Here is a 25204-nt window from a genome sequence, read left to right as displayed (position 1 = left end):
TGTTGCACAGCTACTCTAAAATAAGCCTTTATCCGATTAGCCGAGGACATGCATATTACATGAAGGTTTTGTAGCATAAAAATATGATATAATAATGGATATAGCATATATGTGGATATTATGATAGGGGAAAAATTGTTTTCGAATTAGGTTGCTACATAACATGGAACTCATTTATTAGTCAGTTTGTTCATCCAGTAGGGTAAAGGTGTTGAATGGGGGAATAACGTTTTTTAAGCCCACTGCACCGTGAGTTTCATTTATCAGAGAACATGAAACTCTGGTGTAACCTTCAATCTGAAACTAGCTGTCCTCGCTACATTCGAACACAATTGCGCTTGTTAAATATTTCTCAGAAATTATCATGAGTTAATTAGTTTTTAATTTGGCTTCATGTTATTTCTTAAACAAATTAAGTAATTATGATCTCGTGTGATAAAATAGTCGTTATTAATTTTTTTTTATTTTACCGCGAATGAAACCATTTATATAAACAATCATTTTTATAATTTATACTTCAGATTTTTTATCAACAACGGTTAGTTTATATGCCAGAGAAATAAAAAAAAACTCCCATCTGATTAAAACCGGTTGTGGGCCATACTAAAAAATTATGTATCGTCTAAACACTTGTTTTATATAAATAAGTATATTATTAATCTCTAAATATGATTAATTTCTATTATATAAAAACCGGTTCTAGGCCACTCTGAAAAATTATGTATCGTATCAATGATTGTTATTTCGTTGTATCCTGATAATATTAGTGTTTATATTAACTGCATCACTAACTGAATGGTTCCTTATATTCAGGGATAAAGAAAGAGTAAGATAAGAAAATTAGAAGTTTTATTTTGTCAAGCCTTTTATCCTTCAACTTTTGAATTGCTAAAACTAACCATTATCGGATTTATACTTCTTTAATGATAATGAAAAACTTTTATTTTATAAAAAATGCAAAAAAATCATATAATTGTTGTTCTTAAAAATATTTTTTCACAGGTTGATAAGTATGACAACATTCTTTTTTTTTTACTAATAAAATAAAACTCATGGGCTCTTGTTTTTAAAATTTTGTTTTTACTTTGTATTAGTTAAAAAAGTGTAAGTGTATGGATATGGGGGTGGGGGGGGGGGGGTAATAGCCCATTGACGTCGCGTCATAACCATTAGAACTTATAACTGGGGAAAAGTTAAAGATAAGTCAAGGGATTAAAAACTTGGTAGTTAGAAATAACGTTGTAATTATTAAAAACCAAATTTCAAAAGACCAAAATTTAATACAAGTATAATATAAGTTTCAAAAGTGTCCCCTTTATCTATATAAGACTTTACAAAACCAACTTTTTAGCAAACGTACCAATCCTCTAATAGTTTGTGACATGTAAGTAAGCGCTTAGAAAGAAAGACCATCTGGTGCTAAATATATCCACACATAGCTCTAGCATCATTCAGGCGGGACAAATAAACCAAGCAGAATTACGTAGATCCTAGTAACCAAAGATCTTGAACTAAAAATATCAGCTCATAGCTAGTATCAATCAGGTGAGACAAATAAACCAAGTAGAATTACGTTGAACCTTCACCAACCCTTGAATCTTACTGCATACACATAGCTTAGCATCATTCAGTTGGGATATGATATTATTCATCTCTTCAGTGGTAAATGGAAGCAAAAAAATCAAGTCTAACAATTTAGAAATATAATTGATTCATAATACAATGTTCTCTCTTTTAAAGATTGAGAATCCGCCCTACTAAAAGATTTCATATGTTATTTATAATTTATGTTTATATTTAGCAAGACTAAGTATTGCGCTTCCAATTGTCAGAGTATAGTTAGTTACTTACAAAAATAATACATAAACTCTGGTTTTATAGTCACCAGTTAAAAAAAAATACTGCGGATTACAACTAAAATTTTTCGAAGGAGTTATTGCAATTTTATATGCCAATCTGTCTTTGGAACTAGCAGTAAATGTGTATATACATTTTATATAGATTTTTTTCCGGGTCCATCACTACACAACTATCCCCTCCTTCCCCCACCACCTATCAATACCTTTCATATCTTAACAAGGACGACAAACATGAGACAAACATTTGGTTGAGTCAGAGAAGTTAAAGACATAATTTTAATAACGAAGCTAGTCTGGAAGTCAACATATCTGTCCATCTGTAAGAAACGGAATGGAGAGAATTTGAATTTCCTTGCATCTGTTCATGATTGTGAATTTTTATTAAATCTTGATTGAGTTTTGGAAACTAAACTTTTCAATTAATAATTTTAGTCTAAGAAGGGGTAATTTTGTTAATTACATAATAAGCTTTTTCCTAATTTATGTGCCTAGCTATCAATGAAAATCGTAATCCTTGTTTTATTATGGTCTCAACTTATTATGCCATCAGCAAATGGTTTCCAAATAACGGTGATTAACAACCAATAACACTTTTATTATGTCTTAAATATCTTCAGATATGTGACAATCTGTTCAGTGTAGAATAAAAAAATGTACAAAATTATGCAACATATTGAAGCCACTCTATGAGTCTATATCTAAAATTTTCTGTATCTGTATGAAGGTCTTTATTGAAACCATTTCAGGGATCAAACTTTACTTTTTATAAATTATTTATATGTAAACGCTTACCCTCGTTGTCGGGCATGTGATGAGTTCAAATCTCGGCACGATTTAAGACATTAAAAATGGCTCCTTCCTAAATGTTTAGGACAGGTGCGCGACATAAAAAGTTAGAGGTTATGCATTGGTTCAAAAACAGGTGCAACTCATTGCCATGCGCTATTAGGGATTTCAGAGAAAGGATGTGCAATCAAATGGTTGATTGTCTGCAGGACGTTTGGTCGCGTAATCATGCACTACATTAGCAAGATTTGGATAGTTTCAGAGATTCATGAAAATAAGACCTTAAAGCGTATCTCGTCCTCAATGGCTTATACTTTATCTGTACAGTAAAATCTCGAAAAGCATTGAACCGAATAATCTACAATATACAGAAATTTAAACTGGTGGGTAGGGGGGGGGGGGGATGTTTTAAGCTTTACCACAGAGAATTTATTTAGAATAAAAATTTTTAGAGAAATGAGAGGTTTTAAAGTTATCACCCTTCTCATTTCCAAACAAAAGCTTAAAAGTTAGAAGTCGGTATATTTATTTTATATTATAAATCTTAAGTGCAAATAGTAATAATTAACAAGCTATGCTTATAACTTTGAAAGAAACAATTATTTTCATTATTTATTTCTAAAAAGTGCAAATACAATAATAACAAATAATTTTATCTGTGCTTAATTGTATAAAATATTTATAATCACATTAAATAATATTTACATTTAAAGAATTTTATTCTCTTATTATTTCTTTTGAAAATAAACGATCCAAGATAGATTGGGTTGTACAAAGTAACAGCATCAAAACTTTCCCGACAAATATGTTTCTACTGAGGGGATGCTTTTGTTAACGATTTAAATCAATGTCCAATTATTTACATTATAAGGTACTCCTTGCTTAAAAACAATTCATGTTAAAAAATGTTGATAATTTTAATTGTGATTTTGTTGATTAAAAAGTGCTCTTCTTCTCAGGGAAGTGTTGCAGGGGCTGCTTTTTATGTGGATAACATTCACCTAAAATAATTTAAGGAAGTATTTAAAAGTTGGGCATGGCAACTGCAACCCAGCAGCAAAATTTCTGCCGTAAAAATGGAACAGATGAATTTCAATGTGAAAATCAGAATTTAGCATCCAGCGGATATCTCTTATTTTTAAAATAATTTGAACATAAAGGGGTAGTTTATGTCTAACCCCTATGTTTCGCCCTTATCCTGCCAAGGAACACAGTAATAGTGTCTGACTGATTATGACGTAACAAAAAAAATTAGCCAATGAGAGGCCGTTATTGACCAATGGTAAAATTTATAGTGGCCTCTCATTGGCTAATCTTTTTTGTCATAATCAGTCAGACACTATTACTGTGTTCCCTGCCAAGCTACCCAGTATCCAATAGAACATAACCTAACCTGACCTTAATTAATAAACTATCCTCCCCCCATATTTATAGTTTATTTCAAAATATGGGGAGGACTTATAAGTTAGACAAGGCACTTTCAGAGAAATCCCCATGGTCAAAAAAGTGAAAAATTTACTTTTTTTATATTTGAAGAAAAAAAAATACTAAAATTTAAACTACCTTTACACCTTCTGTTGTTTCTAATCTGCTTATCTGTCGAGTTCTAAATACATATAATTCTTTTTAAGACATATAACATTATATTTTACAATAATACTATAACAGAAATTAATACAAATATGTGAGAAAAGTATTTTTTAAGGGACCAGGGGAAAAAACTAAGTTTTTGCAATAATAACAAAAATGTCCATTCTAGTAATGGATGTATTATTACTTGGATCTTACACCAGATTTTTATTTTTTTATTTTTATCTCAATAATTTACATAACCTCCCCATTCCCTCTGTTCCTTTTCCATTCCCCTCCCCATCCCTCCCTTGTCCCTTTACTTATGCTTTCCTCACCTTCCCTGACCTCTGAAAGCTCTAATATTAAAAACAGAAAGGTAATTAAAAGATCTAAAAGCCTTACTTGCGGAGACTGCGAGACAGTTCTTCTGAAACCATGGAGAGACGGTCTAGTGCAGAACTCAGGCGTACACTTGATTCTGGCGTCGTTGTGGACAATCTTATTCTGGTCTTGGACTCGGGCGTCAGGGGAGAGAATTCGGTCATGTCAATTTGTGTCAGCCGGTATACATCTTTCCTAGATTTTTTTTTAATATTAGTTTTATTTTTTAGTAAATTTCATATGTATATTATAAAAAACTAAAAAAAATTTACCCCAACCTTACATCCAAGATTACAATTTTAAAAATATTGCGCTCAGGTGCGCTAAAAAATAACCTGCAAAATGTGAAACACCCCAATTATTTTTTAGTTAAAATAAGCTGGGGGGGGGGGGGCTATGCAATAGGGTGGCTCGATTTTGGACATTTTTTTTCTGAGGCCAAAGCGGGGATCTGCACTCAATTTATATAGATATAATACACCTCTGGATGATTTAAAATTTATCTTAAGTCTTAAAACCGCTGACGACCAGACATTCAATTGTATAGCTATTTGTAAATGGGAGTCAAAAATTTATTGAATCAGAACTATGGCTTCATGGTGCTCCCTGGAAATGCCTTGAGGAGCTGAGTCAGGAACTTTTGTCCGTTTCAAAAAATCTCGTTCCTAGCCTGAGAAAATCTAAAAAACCTCTACAAATTGGACAATTCTCAATAAACCTTTAAAAAAAATTGGTTTTTTAGTGATTTCTAAGGCTAGGAACGAGATATTTTGAAACGGACAAAAGTTCCTGATTCAGCTCCTCAAGGCCTTTCCAGGGAGCACCATGAAGCCATAGTTCTGATTTTAAAAAATCTTTGAATGTCGTCTTTGCATACTAATAAGTAATGAATTATATTTTTAAGTGGTCGTGTTCTAAAACTCAATTTTTTAAAATTCTTTTTCGGTCAGAAATGTTTTTAATGTTAATTTTATCTGTTGCATATCCCTGCTTTGTCTAATTCCGATATGAACCCACCCTACTATGCAATGTATATACCCTGCGGGGCTAACCAGTGCCCAATATAACCTTACTCAACATAAACACACGAAAAAATTATCTCTCCCCTTTTTTTATATTTTTTTAAAAATAAAGGTGGAGAGGGTTCTGTGCTTAACTAGGTACTTTGAGAGAAACTGTCTATTTTTTTTATCTTGTCATTGCAGCGCTGCTAATGAACATAATTGTCTATGCTTAAAGACGACCAAAAATACCTCAAACTTAAAGACAATATTCTTGACTTCTCAGGATCTCTGATTGAATAGAAACTCAATTTGGAATTATCCCTTCTCCCAATCTTGGTTGTATTGGTGACATTTTTGATTGATACTTCATCATCATGAGCGGAACCATCATTAAGATCTGTTTTATTTGCCACAGTTGTTTGTAAATCTGCTAGACAGTGACAATCAATGACTCCTATTTTTTTTGGCTCAATGGATAATAAATATAAGTGGATATTATGAAAGGAGAAAAATTGTCTACAATTTAGGTTGCTAACGTGGACATCATTTATCGGTCAATTCGTCAATCCAGTAGGAGGAGAGGTTAAAGGAGAAGGAAGACATCGTTATTTTAGCCAGCTGTGAGTTTTACTTTATTAGATAACATGAAAATCTGGTGTAACATCCAATTATAATATATTTCGATTTTGGCACTGTTTGCTTTATTACGTTTTATGAGGCATTTTATTGAGAACGTGGAATTTAAGATCTACATTTCCTGATAGTATATTCAAAAAAATATAGACCATAGTTCTATCAGTCTATACCTGTTACATTCGACGATCTTGAATACCGTAGACGAAAAATGTAATATTTCTGCTAGGCCACTCACATGAAAAAACTGGTACATTTAAAGTGTACAAGCATATAATATGAATAAGAAGAAACTTTGTAACAAAACGTAATAAAAAAAGCTTTTGTTTAAGCAAGCATTAATATCTTATACATTTAATTATCTACAAATAATCTATTGCATTGTCTGACCAAAAACAAAACAGAATTTTAAAAAAAACGTAAGTGCATGATTGTCCCTTGTCCAACTGCTGTTGCATTTTGAGAACATTTGGCCACACCACTGCTTTCCAACTCAGCTGTCATTTCCGCTAACAAAATTATTTTATCATCCTCGCTCCTTTCAAATATTTCTTCTTCCTAATTTTATAATTTAGATTAAAAGGATACTATTTTACTTAAGTATATAACAAGAACATTAAACTATATGTATGATGATTTTTTATACTATCTAAGCAATAAAAAGTCAGATTATAAAGCAATTCTTTTTGTAGTGATGGTTTATAATTTTTTTGTAACAATTTATGGAGCACACCTTAAAACACCAAAGAGATGCCCCCCCCCCAAAAAAAAAAAATTGGTGTGCCATAAAAATTTTTGCGAATAGATTCAAATTAAAATTTAACCCCCCCCCCCCCCCTCCCCCCAACAAAAAGGGCTTAGGAAGGGAGAGGGGGAATCATCCAGATTTTTACACCCACCAAATCAAAATAAAAACTTCGACGTCCTAGGAGCGAGGTAACTCTACAAATATATTGCACTTCTTATAATATGTCTCTTTCTCTTTAATTTTACACTTGTTTGCATTAATAAAACTTTAAAAAATAAATAACAATTTCAAATTGTAAAGTACAAATAGATTTGCTTTTACTTTATGATAATTGTTTAAAAGTCAGTTTATTTTTTAGGGATGTTCTGTCCTTGTTTTAAATAAATTCCATCTTTTGTCTTTTTACAAAAAATCATAAGATTTACCTAACATGAATGTCCTTTTAGAGCAAATTCATTGCAATAATAACTCAATTAAGTAATTTTATACATATCAAAAATGATTTGATGAAATTAAAATATAAATCATTCATCATGAGCGCTTGTTTTTGTTCAGTACAAATTTAGTTTAGTTAATTTTTGTATCTTTTTGATCAAAACTTTTAACTGTTAGTTTAGTTTTATCCTAGGTAGTTAAAGTTTTTTGAATATGTATGTGTGGGGAGGGGGACGAAGGTAGGAGTTAAGTCAACCCTAACCCCGATGAAATTAGGCCTTTAGTTTTAATTCTAGGCAGGTTTGAACTCTTTTAGTATGTTCATGTTTGTGGGGAACGGGGGGGGGGGTAGGGGATAAGTCAACCCCAACCCCTCGAGGTCATTACAACTCTTTAGTGGCGAAGCCTCTGAAGTAACAGACAACATCCTACTACTTTGATATCAAAGACATTTTCACCTGATTTTGGCATTTTTCTACGAGCATGGATGATAAATGTGAATAATTATTCACCAAAACCTTCACTCTCTTCACAAAGGATTTATGCAAATCCAAATCCTAGAAAAATGATACTTATAACCAAGGCAGCTGCCCGTAAAAATCGTCATATTATAACTTATTATAAAATTCAGCTGAGTGTCTGTACCATCCTGAAGAGACAATACACAATTTGAAATTATTTTAAACACACAAGCGAGTTTGAATTTAAGGCTTATGCACGGCTGAGGCTGAGACTTATATCATATCTTTTAGATTTAAATAAAGAATAATTTTAAGATTATCAATAAAGAAAGAAAGTTATTAAAACTCCAAGGAGGTAAAATGGAAGCTTAATTGAAGGCAATCTTCGAACGTCATTTGTTAAGAAGTATCACTGTAAAACGTTGAGTATTTATTATGTCGACATAAGGATATAGACATATTATCATTCATTCTGTCGATATCCTGTCAACAAGATTCAATTTTTATATTGACAACTTTAATACTGCCTAAAATATCAAAATTGCTTATCAATGCTACAACCATAGTATAACAAGGACCACAATATACAGATAAAAAACCATTTACCTAGATATCAATAAACAAAGTTTTTTTTAATTTTCTAAAATATGCAATTCAAGATTTTTTTACCGCAGTTACTATTTAACAAATACATACCTGTGGATTTTGCTGTACAAGTTTGCTGGCAGCCCGCAGCTCCCAAATTGATCTTTCAGTCCTAAAACATATTTCAGATTCAAACTCTATTGACGCTAAACTACTCCAGAAAAAAAGGTAATTTGAAAGCAGTGGCCAACAGAGTTTGGCCTGGGGGAATGCAAACCTTAGGGGGAAAAAGAGAATATTGACACCCCTATACATCCACCTTCAACATGCTTATATTTGAAAGATTAAGAAAAGTAAAAATTAGCAAATTTAAAATCAAAGAAAGTATTATTTTGTACACATCTTCAATAGATTACCTGACCAATGGATTAAATTCCGGAAGAGGATATTGAGAGTTGGCAACCCCATCCTGGCGGAGCAAATCTTCAGCGTCGGTCATCTTAAACTCCTTGAAACAGATGTTTACATAAATAACTTATACCTAAAGGCATTTCAAATTAACATCATACAAAAAAAAATTAAGGAAAGAATGTAATGTTATTTTTATCCCTATCTCACATATTCTAACCAATAGATAATATATATTATACTAGCGGCTTAAAAAATTGGAGCTGCCCCAGTATCAATTTCAAAATTTTCGGGGGAAAAATTGCAGCTGCCCCAGTATCAATTTCAAAATTTTCGGGGGAAAAAATTGGATCTGCCCCAGTATCAAATTCAAAATTCAAAAAAAAATGGGGGGGATTTTTTTTTTTTTTTTTTTTGGGGGGGGGGGTTAGGCGTGTCCCATCCCTCAAGAAAATAGCTTAAAACCACCACAGGACCAATAGGTATATACCCTGAAGAGTAGAATCCGATCGGTTCAGCGGTTACCGAGATCTTATGGGACAGACGGACGGACGGACAGACATCAAACTACTTTGTATTATAGATACCTGCCAAGTAATATCTACCCCTGTTTCACAGATTCCTACCAAAAGAAGAATGTCTGATTTTAATCTCTCCATATTCTGATCATACATTTCATCACAAACCTTTCAATTAAAAAAAAAATATCATTGTTTCTTGAAATTAAAACCTAAAATAATAAAATATAGCTGCTCTATGAATAATTATGGCAATCACTCAAAGTACCTTGTTTAACACCGGTACCCCTAACTCTACTTATTATTAATATAAAATGAAAATGGGGGGTAGGGGAGGATGGCAGTTTTTCGTTTGTACTTTAGGTCAGTATAATATATATTTTTAAAAATTTTTTACCCTTCTCGCCAGCTTTTTACCCTCTTCCAGAATGACGAGTGACATGGCGACTGGATCAACAATCTTCTTCAATGTCGTCTTCACTTCCATTTGCAGAGCATGCCACAGCTGACGCAGAAATCTTACTTTGCGTTTCACCTCTCTCTTTCCAGGATACAGGTACATCTATAGACAAAAACAAATATAACTTGATAAGGTACAATTGTCCGAATAGAACAAAACAAATTAATTTTCAAACAGGATCTTTAAAGCGTTGCCATTCCATAATAACTCAAAGGTTTTTACATTAAAGTAAAAGAAGGGGGGATAGGGGTGTAACATCTGGCTGTTCACGGGGTGGGGACTCTGTGCCGACTTTCAATTTGGTCAATGAATATCAGCCAACTGCGTCGGAAATATTAACACAGCCAAGTCGCTTTAAAAGAGTAGAAGCCAATTTGCTAGAAGATCATTCTATCCATTAAAACCTCTGTAATGTTGATAATTCCTTTTCTCTAAAAAGTGGATTATGATATAATCATGTCTTATCCATAATGTTTGTATGACAAAAATACAATCTAGAATTTTAAAAGTAAAAACTGAAAAATAATAAATAATTAATGAACCCTTAGTAATAAAAATTATTAAGCATTACCTGAAAAATGGCAGGTACTAGTTCAGCCTCCAGTTTCTGGAGAGTTGAATGGGCGGCCTTCAGGATCCTACCATGCGTCCTGTTTCTGGAACTTGCTGGACAAAATTCACACAGGTTGAGGATGCTGTCCGTCTGCTCGTCTAACCTAACAACATTAAATAAATCTAAATAATAACATAAATATCAAGAAAAAAAACTTTACATTTAATTTTATTTTGGCTTTCCAAACAGTCAGAAAAAATAACAGTTTCAATGTGTGATTTATTTTCTCTACCTTTAATAAATGTTAATATGCATACCTTTTGCCACTATATTATGTACTAGCGGCTACGCCCCTAGAAGGATCTAGGGGCCCTTAAGCGGGTGGGGGGGGGGGGGGAATTAAGTCGACTTCACCTGTTCATTTAAAAGATTTAAAAAGAATTTTTTTTGGAAGAGGTAAATTGTATTAAAAGAGTAGGATACCCTCCCCCAAAATAGTCAAAAACCTTCCCTGGACTCAAAATAAGCTTCACTGTAAAAAAGAACCATATCGGTTCAGCGGTTAATTAGATCCTGCGCTACAGACAAAAAAGCTTACTACCTTATATATTAGGATTAAGAGATATAAGATAATCCAGTTTTTAAAAAGTTTTCGATTATAATTTTGTTCAAAAAGACAACTACAATTGGCGAAGAATAAAACTGTAATAAAAATGAACCTGTTAACATATTTATCAAGATCTGTTACATCCCTCTCTATTACTGGTATTGTGCTATTTAATACCTAAATCATATCATAAATATAAAGCGTAGCTACTATATAAGTGTTTTGTTTATCGCTCTGCCTGTAGAACAATTATCTATGAATATCTCAACCGATTCTTGATGTAATTGTCTAATTTTTCCACATAATTATTGTAGTTAGCTTCAAGTTGAATCATCATAAAAAAGTGAAACCTTGACGTTAAAGGGTTAAAATTTTAAATATGTAAAGAGTGTTTTTATGCCATGGTCATATATGACATTAAATATTTCCATTGTTTTTTTTTGGTGTACAAACCTGCAATAAAAGATTGTCCAATGAGTTTTCCAAAGAACAAGCACTTAAAGTAAACATTCTCAGCAACGCCCTGTAATAATATAAGATATTTAGAAAGTTTTGTACTTTCCATTTCAAATATTATTATTGGATTCTATTGAAATTTGGAGAAAAAAATATAAATATATCAATATAATTTTGTATTACAATTTGATAGGAGATTATTGAGGGTTTCTTTGTCATGTACCTTTCGAAATTAAAATTAACACGCCAACAAAATATTCATAAGAAATTAAGCTAATGACATCATGCTGAAGCAAAATTTCACAAATGACAAACAGACGAACGGCCGAGAAAATCTAGTCTCTAAGAGACAGGCGTAATTATAGAAAAGTTTCACTATTATTACATTACTTGCCTGTTTATCCATTCTTCAAGATGTGTCAGTAAATCTATCAACTTTGTTTCTGAATATTCTTGCTCCTAAAAATAGTGCACAATTATTTTACAGTATGGCTTCGATACCGATTAATATCCGCTGGTTAAATATCGGTTCTAAACTCCTAACTCTGACTATTTTCCACGAATATTAAAATAAATATCATAAAATTGAAACCAGTTTTGTTAGACCGGACTTTCAACCAGTCGGGTCTAACAAAACTGGTTTAAATCTTATGTTTTTTATTTAAATGTCCGTGGAAAGCTGTCTATAATATGATGCGATAAATAACAGTTTCTGTATTTTTTTGTAGCTACTCTGCAAGTTCGACAAGTCGGTCGGTCAGTTAAGCGTTTTCGTGAACTCACTGGATAGGCATAAAATCTAAAATCTCGCAATTACTCTATATACAGGAATCGTTTTTTATATTTCCAAAAAATAGACTTCATAGCGGTTCTAGCAGTATGCATAACGTTTTTCTACTATTAACACAAGCCGCGCAATCTAAATTTTGAAAAGGTCCGCATTTTTTTGCACACCCTTTAGCTTAATAGTTCGATTTTAACAAAAGGTTTGGAGATATATTTCTATTATTTCAGATATATTTTAGAATGCTATTTATTATAGAAGCATTTCCGAGAACATTTTGATTTCAATTTAGATCATTTTATATTTATAAAAACAAAGATGACAAAATCAATAAAAGCGAGAAGCTCTGAAATCTAACGATTGATGTCAAATATAGCTCTAAAAATCAGAAAGTTTTAAATAGACAAATAGACTTTTTGGTAACTAGAGTTGCTACACTTTCTAAATTGTACTTGACTAATACATAAATCATCATCCAAAGTTTAAACTCGATAGGGCAATTCTAACATGCCTAAGTTAACGAAACGACTTAACTGTCACGTATGGACGTAAATACCCTAATTATTAAAAAAAAACTTCGCTTAAAAATTTATTTAGGAATATTCCCTTTTCTCCCTGCGACAAATGCAAAACTATTTCTGCAGTTTGAAAAGATAAAAAGTATGTAAACTAGTTAAATCTTTTTATTGCAAGGGAAAAAATCTCCTTTTAAAAGCATGGCTTTTAACAATTAGGGTGTCATCGTTTGTCCATAACTCTAATCGTAATTTAAACCTAAAACCTGTTGGAATCGTCCTAGCAATTTTTAAAAATTTTCTCGTATTCATTCGAATCCGGTGGATAGGAACCGGTTCTCATCCATACGAAAAAACTATGTCTAGCATCGTATTATATCCAGTTTTCTACGAATATAGAAATGTACAATCATAAGATTAAAACCAGTTTTTTTAGCCGGTGCCTTCGGCACCTCGGGGCTAAAAAACTAGTTTTAATCTCATAATTGTACATTCTATATCCGCGGAAAGCCGTTTATAATACGATGCGAGAAATAACTAATAATTTCTTTATAAATCAGTTTCAATCTGAAAAAAGAATTTTTAGCCTTTTGACTTTTTAAAATGCTGATTCCCAGTACGACGTTAACATTTTTGTAAGTCCCTGAATGCAAATGCATTGATATTCAATTTAGGTTGCTACAAATAACATCATTTATTGCTCAGATCATCCATCCAGAAGGAGGGGAGGTGATTGGGTAAAGGGGGTGGACGTTATTTTAGCTGGCTACAAGTTTCACATTATTAGAGTACATAATAATTTGTTGTAAGATCTAAGTAATAATAGATCTATTGTATTGTATTGTAAAATTTATTAGTAATAAAAAATTCAAATGTTGTTTTTTTTAAACCTCGATATTATGGATGTTATCATCCTTGTTTGTCCTTAATTGTGAAACAGAAACATGCTGGAAAATTTGCATTTGGGTTACGGCGAATTTTTTGCAATTGCAAAAATGTAATTCTACTTACACATGACAAGATCAAATGTTTACCTAAGGCGCGGAATATTATAGTTTAATCCTTATATAAAAGTAACAGTATGTGTTTCCGTCCGTGTGTGGCAGAAGATCTCGCTAACCGCTGAACTAATAAGGTTCTCCTTTAGAGGGAAGCTTCTTAAAGGTTTAAAAAAGGTTTATAATCTCCACCCTAACAACTACCCTTAGAAAAATAATAATATTTTTTTGTTCTTAAAGACTTGAAAGTAGAGTGTCGAATTGACCCCCCCCCCCCCCCTTCCTTCCCTCAAGTACCCCTAGAGACTTCAAGTATAACAATAAACCAATTTATAGGTGAAAATGCCTTGGCCCATAAACAAGTGCAAGGCTTTCCTATTCATAAGTATAGGCCTTAAAAACTAATGTAGTAGAATCAAATTTTCATAAAATCAATGACGAGATGCCTTTTCTTATAAACACAAGTCTTTTCAATATTCAACCTGTATATTACAATTAATGCTGAAGTTACTTATATGATTCTTATGCAAATCAAGAATTTTGTTTTGACATCACACAAAACAAATTTTCAAAAATAAATTTTCATAAAGTTAGAAAATCATAAATTAAAAATCAGCTTAAGCCTAGTTTCGATTTGCATTCATAGGTAAAGTATTGATTTTCCTTGACTAAATCTATTAAACACAGGAATAGGAGATACATATCTAGGAGATATAAATATCACGGAGAACGTAACAACAGATAATAGGACGAATATAATGAATTATAGAATAAATGCTTATTATTCTGGTTAACCATTTGATAAAAAATAGCTTTCTTCTCTAAAAGGAAATGAGTAAATAATATTTAGAAATTTCTTGTGCAAAATATTATTTACGATTGACTAACAGACAAGTAAGATATGGAGTAGATATTAAATTAATCTCAAGAAATTTAGGCTTTTAAAAGTATTGTTTCAAAATTATTTATTTCAAGCAATTTGCCATGGGTGTATGTATATCGATTTTTTAAAAACTGCTTCTAATATCATTTTACAATATTAATCTTGATATCATTATTTAATTGTCTGATTAGATGAGCTTTACTTTTATGACTGTTGTCATCCTTGATCGATCTATCATAATAAAGCGTTTAATATCAGAGGTCGGCAACCGCACAACAGCTGCTTAAAGACTTAGGGAAATCAACCCTTTACGATGTTAAAAATAAGCTGGAACTTTAAACCTGACCCAAATATGGTAATCCCTCTTTTCAAAAATAATTTTAGGCTTAGTCGTGACTGCCGAGCCCTGTTTTATATATGTCGAAGCATAGGAAATTTGTGCAACTTTTAAGAATACAACCAAATAGGGATATCATGTAAACTCAATTTAAGTATATTTTTATCCAAAAATTTCAAATTAAAAAAAGCTACTTTTTATGTATTAAGCTTAAAATATATGTCATATTAAGCCCTGCTTTATTTGTTGGTATTAAAAGAAATTTATCTCTAGACTCTAAGGAAATATAATTGTTTTATCTGCCTGACTGTAACAGGTGTCAGTTTAAGACTTTCCTATTTTTTAAACAAATAATGAATGTTAAAGGGACAAAATTAAGGACAACAATAAAAAAAATATATTTATTCTTTCTTTAAAAGAGAACTTGCCAAGAGCTTTTTTTGTCTCATTTAAAAAGATATTTGTAATATTGTTTTTCTTATTTTTATCAAAGATGGTAACGTAGCTACTATATAATTGAAATAATACGTCAGACCGATGGTCTGTCAATAGTCAAGATTACTGAATTAAGCCTGCTCCTAACAAGTTTAACTGTCTTTAAAACAATTCATTTTTTCAAAATACTACTTTACTTTTTTTTTATTTCAAATCATTGGCGTTTTTTTTAAATGGTCATGTTATTTAAATGAAGTCTATTTAAACATAACTGTTATTACATATAACCTAAAAAGGTGTAGCATCCCTTTTTGTACATTGTACATTTATATATGTCAGTATTGGGTGTTAGGTAGCACAAATATTGATATTATACCTTAGAGTCTTTTATAACCGCGACCACCTTGCAATTAAAGAGTTGGTTGTCTGTTTAAACAAAACAGGAGAAATTTGGCTCCCCTTAGTTATTCTGGGTTGTTGGACCTGACGTTAGAGTGTCATGGACAGCAGCCTCGCACGTATGAGGTAATTAACAATAGAGTGTTTTATACACAGGGATATTTGTTACTAGTAGCAAGTTAGTAAAAGTGTTGTTACTCTAAAGTGAAATAATTTTAGAAATGTGAGGTAGAATGTTAATATAGGTATTAGGTCAGGGAAGAAAAAGACAAGCAAGGTTAATTTCATTCATCCCTTTAACTTTTAACCATTTGGATAGATAATTTTACGGATGAGCAAGTACTGAATATTGATTGTATGATCAATTATTATACATTGCTATTTCCCTGAATCCCTGATAAATTCTGACCAGCGATATAGCATAAATTAATTATAGTCCAAACAATTAATTCATTTAGTACTTTTAAAATTGATTTGGTCTACAATTGGATAAATTGAATCTATCATCTTCAATCGTTATAAGTTTTATTTTAAATTTTGATATTGGTGCTTTTAATCAAACCTATTTCTTGAACACCGACCTCATCTTAATTATACTTCTAGTTTTATAAGAAGAAAAAAGATCATTTCTAGCCCCTATGGGGAGTTCTAACCTTGCGAGGCCCTATCCCTTCAGGACTCTTATAACCTTTACTGAATCTAACCATTATCAACATTTGTCAGTGGGCATCAAAAACACTTTTTTAAAGTTTATTTGTGGTCCACGGGCGAAAGAGTGAAACCACCAAAATTCTCATTATCTTGATTCATAGTAAATATGCCGCGGAGAGACAAAATAAAAGATGCATTAAAATAAGACTATAAAAAGTAAGTAAATTTTATATGAACAGGATTTTTCTTTTAATAATTGTCTGTAATATGATGCTATGGTTTTTTTAGTATGGCCGATAACTGGTTCTAATCCAGAGTATTCGAAGCCACATGTTACCTGTTGGTTTTCATCTTTCATTGTGAATATGGTGTCTGCAATGCTCTTGGCAACTAAAATAATTTAAAATCCTTATTATTTAGAGATTAAGTTTTTTATATAATTTTTACATAAATTTATCTCAATTATATTTTTTTTACATTTATTAGAAAGCTTTAACACAGTCTTTATTTTTTTAAGGAAAAGATGATTTGTGTGTCTCCTGAAAATTTTATTTATTTCTACCTTATTTTAAAATTAGTTGACGTTCTTAGAAAAGGTAATTAAGTTTACTTTTAACATCCAGTTAAACTACAAGACTGAAGACTGAAGAGGGTGCAATGTCCACCGAAATATATTTCAATAAATAACTAAGAAGTATCAAAGACTTTTTCACTCAGTGAATTTATCGTAATTAAATTGGTCTGGCCGTGTACGAGATTAGACAGACAGATAGACTAGACACCCTACCACTTTCATATGCATTATATCTATAATACCAAATCATAAAAAAAAACTTACTTAGACTAATTTCACTGGCATCTGTGGGATGACAAACTCGGGACAAGGTCAGAGCATGTCTGATAACAGAGCTCACTTCACCTGACATCGCTGTCAGGTTGTCAGCAGCTCCTGGCGGCTGATTCTGGCCGTCCAGAAGCTGGTCCATCAGGTCCAGGAAGCTGCCAATAGTTTCAAACTGGTGTTGATCTTTGTTTGGTTTCTCAAATAAATTTACAATCTGATAAAATATAAAATGCTATGCTTGGAAATAAAAAGGATGACATTAAAGAATAACAAGATCAATTTTTGATTATCTTTTAAATGAATAAAAACCTGGGTTTTAAAGTTTAAAAGGACGTCTCTGCATATAAGATTCTCCAATCTATTTGGTAATATGAGTTTGTATAAACAAAAATATTCGTTATTTGTCTCAGCATTTCAAATCCCTTGATTATAGCTGTCTCCATTAGATCAAGAATAAATCCAGAACAGCTGTACTCTTCATACTCAAACTATATTAAACAAATTATTAAGAAACAGTGACGACATCAAATAAAAATCATCAGACAATGGAACTGAGTGATTAAAAGAGCAGATTTTCAAATGTATAGAAAATCCCTTTTACATGTTTTTCATATGCTTTAATATTTTTTTTTAGTAGGTCTGACAGACCAAAAGAACAAGTATATTATATATTTCTCATTAGCATAGGAATTCTTCATAATAAGAAAAATTCAGCCCTCTATATTGAATAGGATCGAGCAGAGAAAATCAATCATATTTGCCGTTTTATATTTTTCACCATCCTTAAAAGACTTGCATGTGTTTATAGCGCATTACATTAATATTTGAAGCAGCCAAATGGCAAAAATTGACAGCTTAATTTCAGTTGCTAGTTTTGGGGTTGATGAAAAGTATGTTCAAATAATAAAATTAAGTATTTCCTACTTGTATAAAATTAACCTAGATATTATATTTGAATTGTATCCTATTTTGGATTGTTAAATAGTTTAAATATTTAGCAAATACTCTGAGCTGCATTCTTTCTATAATTTCATACACATATACATTCATTTTAACACTTAGTTTTATGTATATTAGAAGCGGCTGGCCCCTTAGCCTCAAGGAAATCTTACATCCGCATTTAAAGGAAACTTAATAAAGATAAAACAAGAAATGAAAACAATTTTTTTAACTCAAATAAAATTTTCATCCTAATACTTACAAATAAATTATAAAAATTGTACAAAACATAGAATAGAATTAGATAAAGCTAGAAAAATTAAAACTACTTGTCCTTTCATCAAAAGACATAAAAATTACGAGAAACTTTATCTTTATGTTAATACCCAAAAATTTGGAAGTCTGGCTAAAAACACCAAGATATTTGGACAACAGCTGTAAAATTAAAGAGAATCAAAAGATGCTCAGCATACAGTCTGACCGCCAAGGATGTTTTTAATGAAACTTTCTCCACAATAATGAGAATGTTGACAAGATGATGTCGTCTAACTTAAAAAGCAACAAAATAAATCACATTAAAAACATTTGAGACAGACAGACGGACATTAGGAATTAAAGAGTAGCTTCGCTACTTAAAAGTATAAATTTTTAGATGCAAAGGTTTTTTTTAACTTCAATCTTCTTTTTCCTCACTCTGTACCTAATTTGTTTCTTTTTGTATGTAACGTTTTCAATAACATAAAAACCTGAATGTCTTCAAGAACAAGGCACAGATATGGTAGAACAGTTCTTATTCGGTGAATCTCAATTCCAACTTTTTCTTTAGTTTTTTCATCCATCAGATCATCATATCTTAATAAAAATTAATCACCGGTGTCCTGGATAGAAAACAGGTTTTTTTTGACATACGTCTCACAAGACCTATGTAGTCATGACTGGGAGACAATGACGGTTCAGTACATGACTTTCGTTAAATCACAGCTGATCATTTTTGTGGATTTTTTTGAAAATTACTTTTTTATCCAAAATTTCATAGTTTTTCCAAAAATAATCTCAATTTTCTCACATTTGCTGCTTAGTTAGCCTAAATTTACGCAAGAAAAGTATTATAAGTAACAGCTGTACTGAAGATTGTGCTATCACCTATAACAAGATCTTTCAGAATCAATGGAATAAGATTTGTAGTCTAGAAATTGAGTAAGAGTTAATTATTTTGAATTAATGTTCAACAATAAATTTGCATTTCAGAACTGCTTCTAGCCTCCATAGGCTTTCACCTGGCTTTAACATGATTCAATCTATTTGACTTTGCCTTTGACTCCACAACATAAAGTTATTGCCCTCAAATTTCTTTCACTAAAACATTATCTCCTATCAATCCACATGTTAAACTTCTTGTTTAAAGATGTTAAAGTTACCGTCCCTGTCCTTCAACTTTAACAAGTATGCCTCATAATACTTTCCACTAAACAGGGTACCTCTTTCCACCCTGGTATAGCCAGACCTCTATTCTAGCCGGCTGACATGTTTCACCCAGCCTATAAATCTTGATGGAAGTCAGTTTAGAATTCTGACCTTGTTTGTTAATCAACCATTTCACACACTTTTGACTCTTTCTTTATGGCACTTGTTTTCTATTGAACTTGTGGCTTGACTTTTGCCTTATAAAGGGATAACCTCAAGATTCATAATAAACTTTCAAGTATTCTTACTTTTTACTTCCTTTGATTTCCTATGAACTAACTACTTTCATGAGAGATCTTTCCATGAATGAAAGCCAAGACTGCCATGCATCTAGCTACATGGTCTTTAAGACTCCCTTGCCTTAGTTACTTCAGCTAAGAGCTCATATCCTCTCATTCTCTATTACTCAGAAATTCACCATGGTTTCCACCTACTCTGCTGATTGAAAGTCAGGTGGGTCTATATTTCCAAATTTAACACCACTTGATAGACAAACTGCCCTTTATTTTGCTTTGCTAATCCTACATTTTGGTCTTCCTGTTCAACACCTTCCTAGGTCCCTTTACTACTGGTAGCTTTTAGGAAGGGTAGTATTGATCTGCTTAGGAAAAAGAACTTGCCTGTGTTTATTTTCAAATTGGATTTTAAAGTTGCCATTGGAAATCACACTTGAATAAAATCCAGTTATGATCATGTAACCAGCATTCACATTCTTTCTAGTAATAAGCTACTATTATTTTCTTCAAGCTATGAGCCAAGTGCTTTCCTGTCAGTTAGCTGCTCTTACACTATCTTGAATACACTATCTTGCAAATTATTCATCCAGCTTAGAATCCAATATGTATCTATAATCATTCTGTAGGTTCACCTATGTAAAACCTTCCATGGTTCTTACTATGACATTTAATCAGTAGTAAAGACAAGCAGTGTGTACAAAAGGCAGAGACTCAATCAAGACCAGCTATAGACTGGTCTTTACACGGATTCCAAGTTCATGTCAAACACTTACAAGTGATAATCCCACTTGTTAAAAATATTAACCTTCTACTAAGCTCTTTTGAACCAAGGACTGGTTGTATATTCAATTGTAGCCTGGTATATATGGTAATATAGGACTTTAAACATGGCAACTGTGGTTGTGGATATATATGTTATACTCCAAGCAGATATTGTATTGATGTTGAGACATCAAATCAGCCAGGAACCAATATTGAGCAGGATAACTTGTTAATATTTCAAGGAAACTTGTTTTAAAAATATAATATGTCATGAGGCATGCAACAGGGACATGAAATATTTTTTAAAAAGTTAATTACAAGAGTTGTTTAGACATCAATTCAAATATTTACTTCAAATAACTCTTATTTCATTTCTAGACTACAAATCTTAGATTATTCAAGATTCTTAAAGATTTTGTTATTAATGATAACACAGTTTTTTAGTTCAGCTGTATTTATTATACTTTTCTTGTGTAAATTTAAGTTAACTAAGCTGCAAATGTGAGAAAATTGTGATTTTTGAAGGAAAAACTATGAAAATTTGGGTATAAAAGTAATTTTCAAAAAAAGCCACAAAAATGATCAGCTGTGATTTAACGAAAGTCATGTACTGAACCGTCATTGTCTCCCGGTCATGACTACATAGGTCTTGTGAGACGTATGTAAAAAAAAACCTGTTTCCTATCCAGGACACCGGTGTAATATTTACCTATCAATTACCTCATATGGGTGAGGCTACTGTCCATGACACTTTAATGTCAGGTCCAACAACTTGAGATAAATAAGGGGAGCCAAATATCTCCATTTATGTCCAAACACCCGCTGTATTAGGTTAAGTAACACCCAACAGACAACCAACTCCTTGACTAGAAGTCCTAACCAAAGTAATGGGTTGGGCCTGTTTTGGCCAAGGCATTAGCCATACTCTATCTATTAATGTCGTGCATCTGACATAGCAGCAGTAGAAGCCATTTTTATCGTCTTTAGTTATGACGCAGTGCTAAGTAAAGATTCAAACCTCTCCGACGACGAGCGGATTAAAACTTTAAAGATGATTTCAGGTTAAATAGCTGTCGGTTAATGTCATAATATTCCATTTTAATATCCGCGAAAAACTGTATATAATATGTTGCTGTAAATAACTATTTCACAATCAAATATTTACCTTTGTTTACAAATTTGAAGAAAAGATTTTATCTTTTTTCCAACATGATTTATTATATTCACATCAGCTAGACAAATAGAAAAATGTTCTAATTGTAAAGTGCCAAAACTTTAGTTGAAGTTTTTTTTATTATACCTCAATTTTTTATATTCACTATGTACCTAACCCTCTCCCCTTTTCATTATTTTACTAAAAAAATTAACTTTCTATGGTGTTTAAGTCTAAAATTGAAGGAGCCTGCAGTTCTTTTTCCACAAAGTAGGCACCCCCAAATTTTTTTTCATTCCCCCCCCCCCCCCCATTTAGAATTTACTTTTACCTTGGGGTTGCCGTAGGCACCCCCAACCATTTATGAGGGGGTATTTACCCCCCCCCCCCAAAAAAAAAAATGAAAAATCTCTAACAAAACGCGCCATGTTACCCCCCCCCCTTAAAAAAGTTTACCCACCCCACCAAAAAAAAGCTTGGACGCCCCTGGGGCCTAGCCCTGCTGGGCCTATATTTGCGGTGCCCGGACTAACCGGGCCAGAACAATAAAAACCAGGCCTAAAGTAATAAACAATCAAAAAATAACCACACAACCCTTAGTTTCAAAAATAATTAGGCTTTCTGTTCTTGTCAAGTTTGGATCCATTTTTTTTATTTGCCTGCTCTCAGATCTTGAATAGCCTCCACAGCCGCCTCGGCTGCTTCTCTAATCTGATTAAGCAGCTCCTCTTCTACATATTTGAGAGCGGTCAACCCAACATCTTTGGCTGACAAGTCCTGAAATAGTTATTTATCGCATCGCATTATAGACAGCTTTTCGCTGATATTAAGATAAAAAAATATAAGATTAAAACCAGTATTGTTATTACCGAGGGGCAGGGGTCCTGGGCTAACAAAACTGATATTAATTTTATTATTTTTATTTCAATATTCGTGGGAAATTGTCTATAATACGATGCTATGCGTGATTTTTCAGTATGGCTTTGAACCAGTTCTAACCCAGCGGATATTAATCTGTTTTGAAGCCATACTTGAAAAAATATTTTGAATAAAAGTTTTTTAGGGAGTTATGGAAATCGCACCAGAAAATTTTTACAAACCCCTAAACCAAAGTAAAATAAGGGTGTAGGGAGGTGTGAGCTTTACAGGGGTGTTAGCCCGATCGAAATAATTGTACAAATCAAGGTTTCAGTAATTTTGGTTGTTATTCATATTTTTGGTTAAAAAAAAAAACACATTAAAGAAAGGTCCATCATATTATTTTTCTTATAAAAACATTACACGGGACTCCCCCCCCCCCCCATCCCACTCTTCAATTACAACTTGGGAAAAAGCCCCTTGGGGCGTATTCGGTAGTACCTTAATTGAACTTGGTAGAACGGCTTCCAGGTTAGCTACCAGGCTGGTAATCTGGAGATCTGGATCCTTCAGGTTGGATCCAAGTGAAACCTTGCTGGCATCTGAACTGGTAATGTCCAGTGACTTGGCCAGTTCGTGTGTACATCTCCAGCGCCAAAACCTAAGTGTATAAACGTTGCTTAACTTGAGATTTTAAAAAAAGGACGTACAGACCTTTTAAAAAAAACTGTTGAGTTGCTACGTAACAATGCAGTGATGAATGATTAAACAGTGGCGTGCAGTAGGGGGGATTAGATAGGTGTCATCATCCCCCTTGTTTTTGGGAAAGCATGCCTTCCATTTTTTTAACCCTTAATGGTTTTGCACCACCCTTGTTAACCGCCATGCACGCCATATATTAAAATGCATGGAGCTTAAGGGAAAAGACTATAGACGATAAATTGATGTATAATTTCATTTGTTATTAAAATCATTAGTAGGAAAGTTTGAAAACTGAAAAATATCAAATTTTTGTAAAACTGTGTCAAAAATTATCCATGTATATGTCATAAAAATGAGGGATTATCCATCTCTTCTTTAGGGTTTTTCTTTCCCACTTCGATCCTTTCATCTACCTCATTTTTATGACGTCATATGTATCATTTTTTACACAATTTTGGAGCAATTTGGTCTAAAAATTAATAAAGATGTAATAAGGTTAATGAATAAAAGATCGTTTGCTAAAACTTTGGAAACCAGTTTAATTTAGCGTCCTAATTTGATATGATTGAAAATAAAATAATTCAAACTAGTTAACGCCGAGCAATGGCAATCATAGCAACAAGAAAAGTATAATAAAATAATTTATCATTAGTCTAAAACAGTTAAATTGATAAGTTAAATTAAATGTAAAATTCAGATAATTGAGAAAATTATACAGCGTTGTTGATTTAAAATTGGCGAATATACAAAGATATAACCGAATTATGTCATTCTTATAAAGTTACTCACCATTCATAAAGATATCTTATAGGAATCGTTTCTATAAATAAACAATTTTTAAGATTTTTAGTTTCCTCAATTTTTTTAAAATAAGATTAAGGTATATTTTTAAAGTTTTTTTTTTAAATATAATATACTTACCCACTGCTTTTTCTATTAGCCATTTTAATATTATAACTTTAATCTACTTTATAACTCTTTTAAACTTCTTTTAGTATAAAAATCTAGACGTGAAAACATTAAACTATTTATAAAAATTCTTAAATCACATTATAAAAGTGCTTTGAATTCTGTCTGTGTTTTTTTATACACAAAAATTTGTATCAGGCTTTTATTTCTGATAATTGGATCACTAAAGTATTTTCTTTTTATGGGAATTTTTCTTTTTCTGTTTTTATTTTTGAATTTCATATGTGCGCGCGCCTCTTGGTTTAAAAGTAGTTTCCGTAAAACCACCAATAATTAATTTTAAGCAAAAAAGTTTATTTTTACATATTAGATGTTTTTAGTCAGTCAAATATAGCTAACGACTGAACCGATTAAGTTCTCCATTTTATGTAAGCTTTACATAGGTTCTGGAATGGTTTAGACCTATTGCATGTTTGAAATTTAAGTCCTAGAGTGGTTTTATGTTTTTATTTTTATTTCCTCAGCACTAACCACCTTCGAATATACATCCCTAAACACAATAAAAACTAAAATAATCAAATTCAAAACACCCTTTCATTTATAATAATGTTTTGCTAAATAAAAAATTCACTGAATTGGAAGAACATATTTTTCTAAAAATGTTTTGAGAACCAACTACCTGGCCCCCTTACTCAACAAGTGGTACGTTGACATTGAGTCATTTTGGAAAGAAGAGTCAGATTTTTGTTTTAAGTCAAGGATGAAATTGAAAATATGATTTAGGAACGTGCTGTTCTTTTTTTCAAAAAAAAACGTGATATTTAAGAAAATAATATGTAGCTATTATTGTCAAACCAAATTCAATAAAT

The 25204-nt window shown here is 32.0% G+C and overlaps 4 protein-coding genes across 5 annotated transcripts in view; 3 read left to right on the top strand and 1 right to left on the bottom strand.

Moving 5' to 3' along the window:
* Positions 1-25204, top strand: part of LOC145316890 (uncharacterized) — a 256014-nt gene that overhangs the window by 14569 nt on the left and 216241 nt on the right. The gene's annotated exons all lie outside the window — the stretch shown is intronic.
* Positions 1-25204, top strand: part of LOC145316891 (uncharacterized) — a 212543-nt gene that overhangs the window by 14567 nt on the left and 172772 nt on the right. The gene's annotated exons all lie outside the window — the stretch shown is intronic.
* LOC145316897 (uncharacterized) overlaps positions 1-25204 on the top strand; it is a 68392-nt gene that overhangs the window by 14573 nt on the left and 28615 nt on the right. The window lies entirely within an intron of this gene.
* Sry-alpha (Serendipity alpha) lies at positions 3245-24662 on the bottom strand. 2 transcript variants are annotated; one of them, XM_080157696.1, is made up of 22 exons: positions 24348-24662; positions 23226-23385; positions 22526-22643; positions 21879-21945; positions 18998-19103; positions 17737-17800; positions 17307-17528; positions 16806-16858; positions 11861-11925; positions 11464-11533; positions 11123-11187; positions 10422-10566; positions 9788-9952; positions 9460-9558; positions 8881-8972; positions 8576-8636; positions 7877-7975; positions 6675-6793; positions 5852-6034; positions 4620-4793; positions 4209-4251; positions 3245-3646 (listed from the first exon to the last, which is right to left on the bottom strand). In XM_080157696.1, the coding sequence occupies exons 1-22, from the start codon at positions 24368-24370 to the stop codon at positions 3563-3565; spliced, it is 2277 nt and encodes a 758-aa protein (XP_080013822.1). In that variant the 5' UTR covers positions 24371-24662; the 3' UTR covers positions 3245-3562. The 2 variants fall into 2 exon arrangements, with proteins under 2 accessions (XP_080013822.1, XP_080013823.1); XM_080157697.1 differs by having other exon boundaries at positions 5852-6031.

The sequence above is a fragment of the Acartia tonsa genome, chromosome 4, assembly GCF_053477335.1.
Source record: "Acartia tonsa isolate MP-2025a chromosome 4, ASM5347733v1, whole genome shotgun sequence".
NCBI lineage: Eukaryota > Metazoa > Arthropoda > Copepoda > Calanoida > Acartiidae > Acartia > Acartia tonsa.
This window is presented reverse-complemented; position numbering and strand designations above follow the sequence as displayed.

What these genes read in the sequence shown, in the direction of transcription:
- Sry-alpha (XM_080157696.1), bottom strand. Translation starts at nt 24,370, where the DNA reads ATGGCTAATAGAAAAAGCAGTGG. An exon ending in TTCTACCAAGTTCAATTAAG is followed by an intron (nt 22,644 to 23,225) that starts GTACTACCGAAT and finishes TAACTATTTCAG; the next exon opens with GACTTGTCAGCCAAAGATGT. An exon ending in CTTCAAATTTGTAAACAAAG is followed by an intron (nt 19,104 to 21,878) that starts GTAAATATTTGA and finishes ATTTTTATTAAG; the next exon opens with ATATGATGATCTGATGGATG.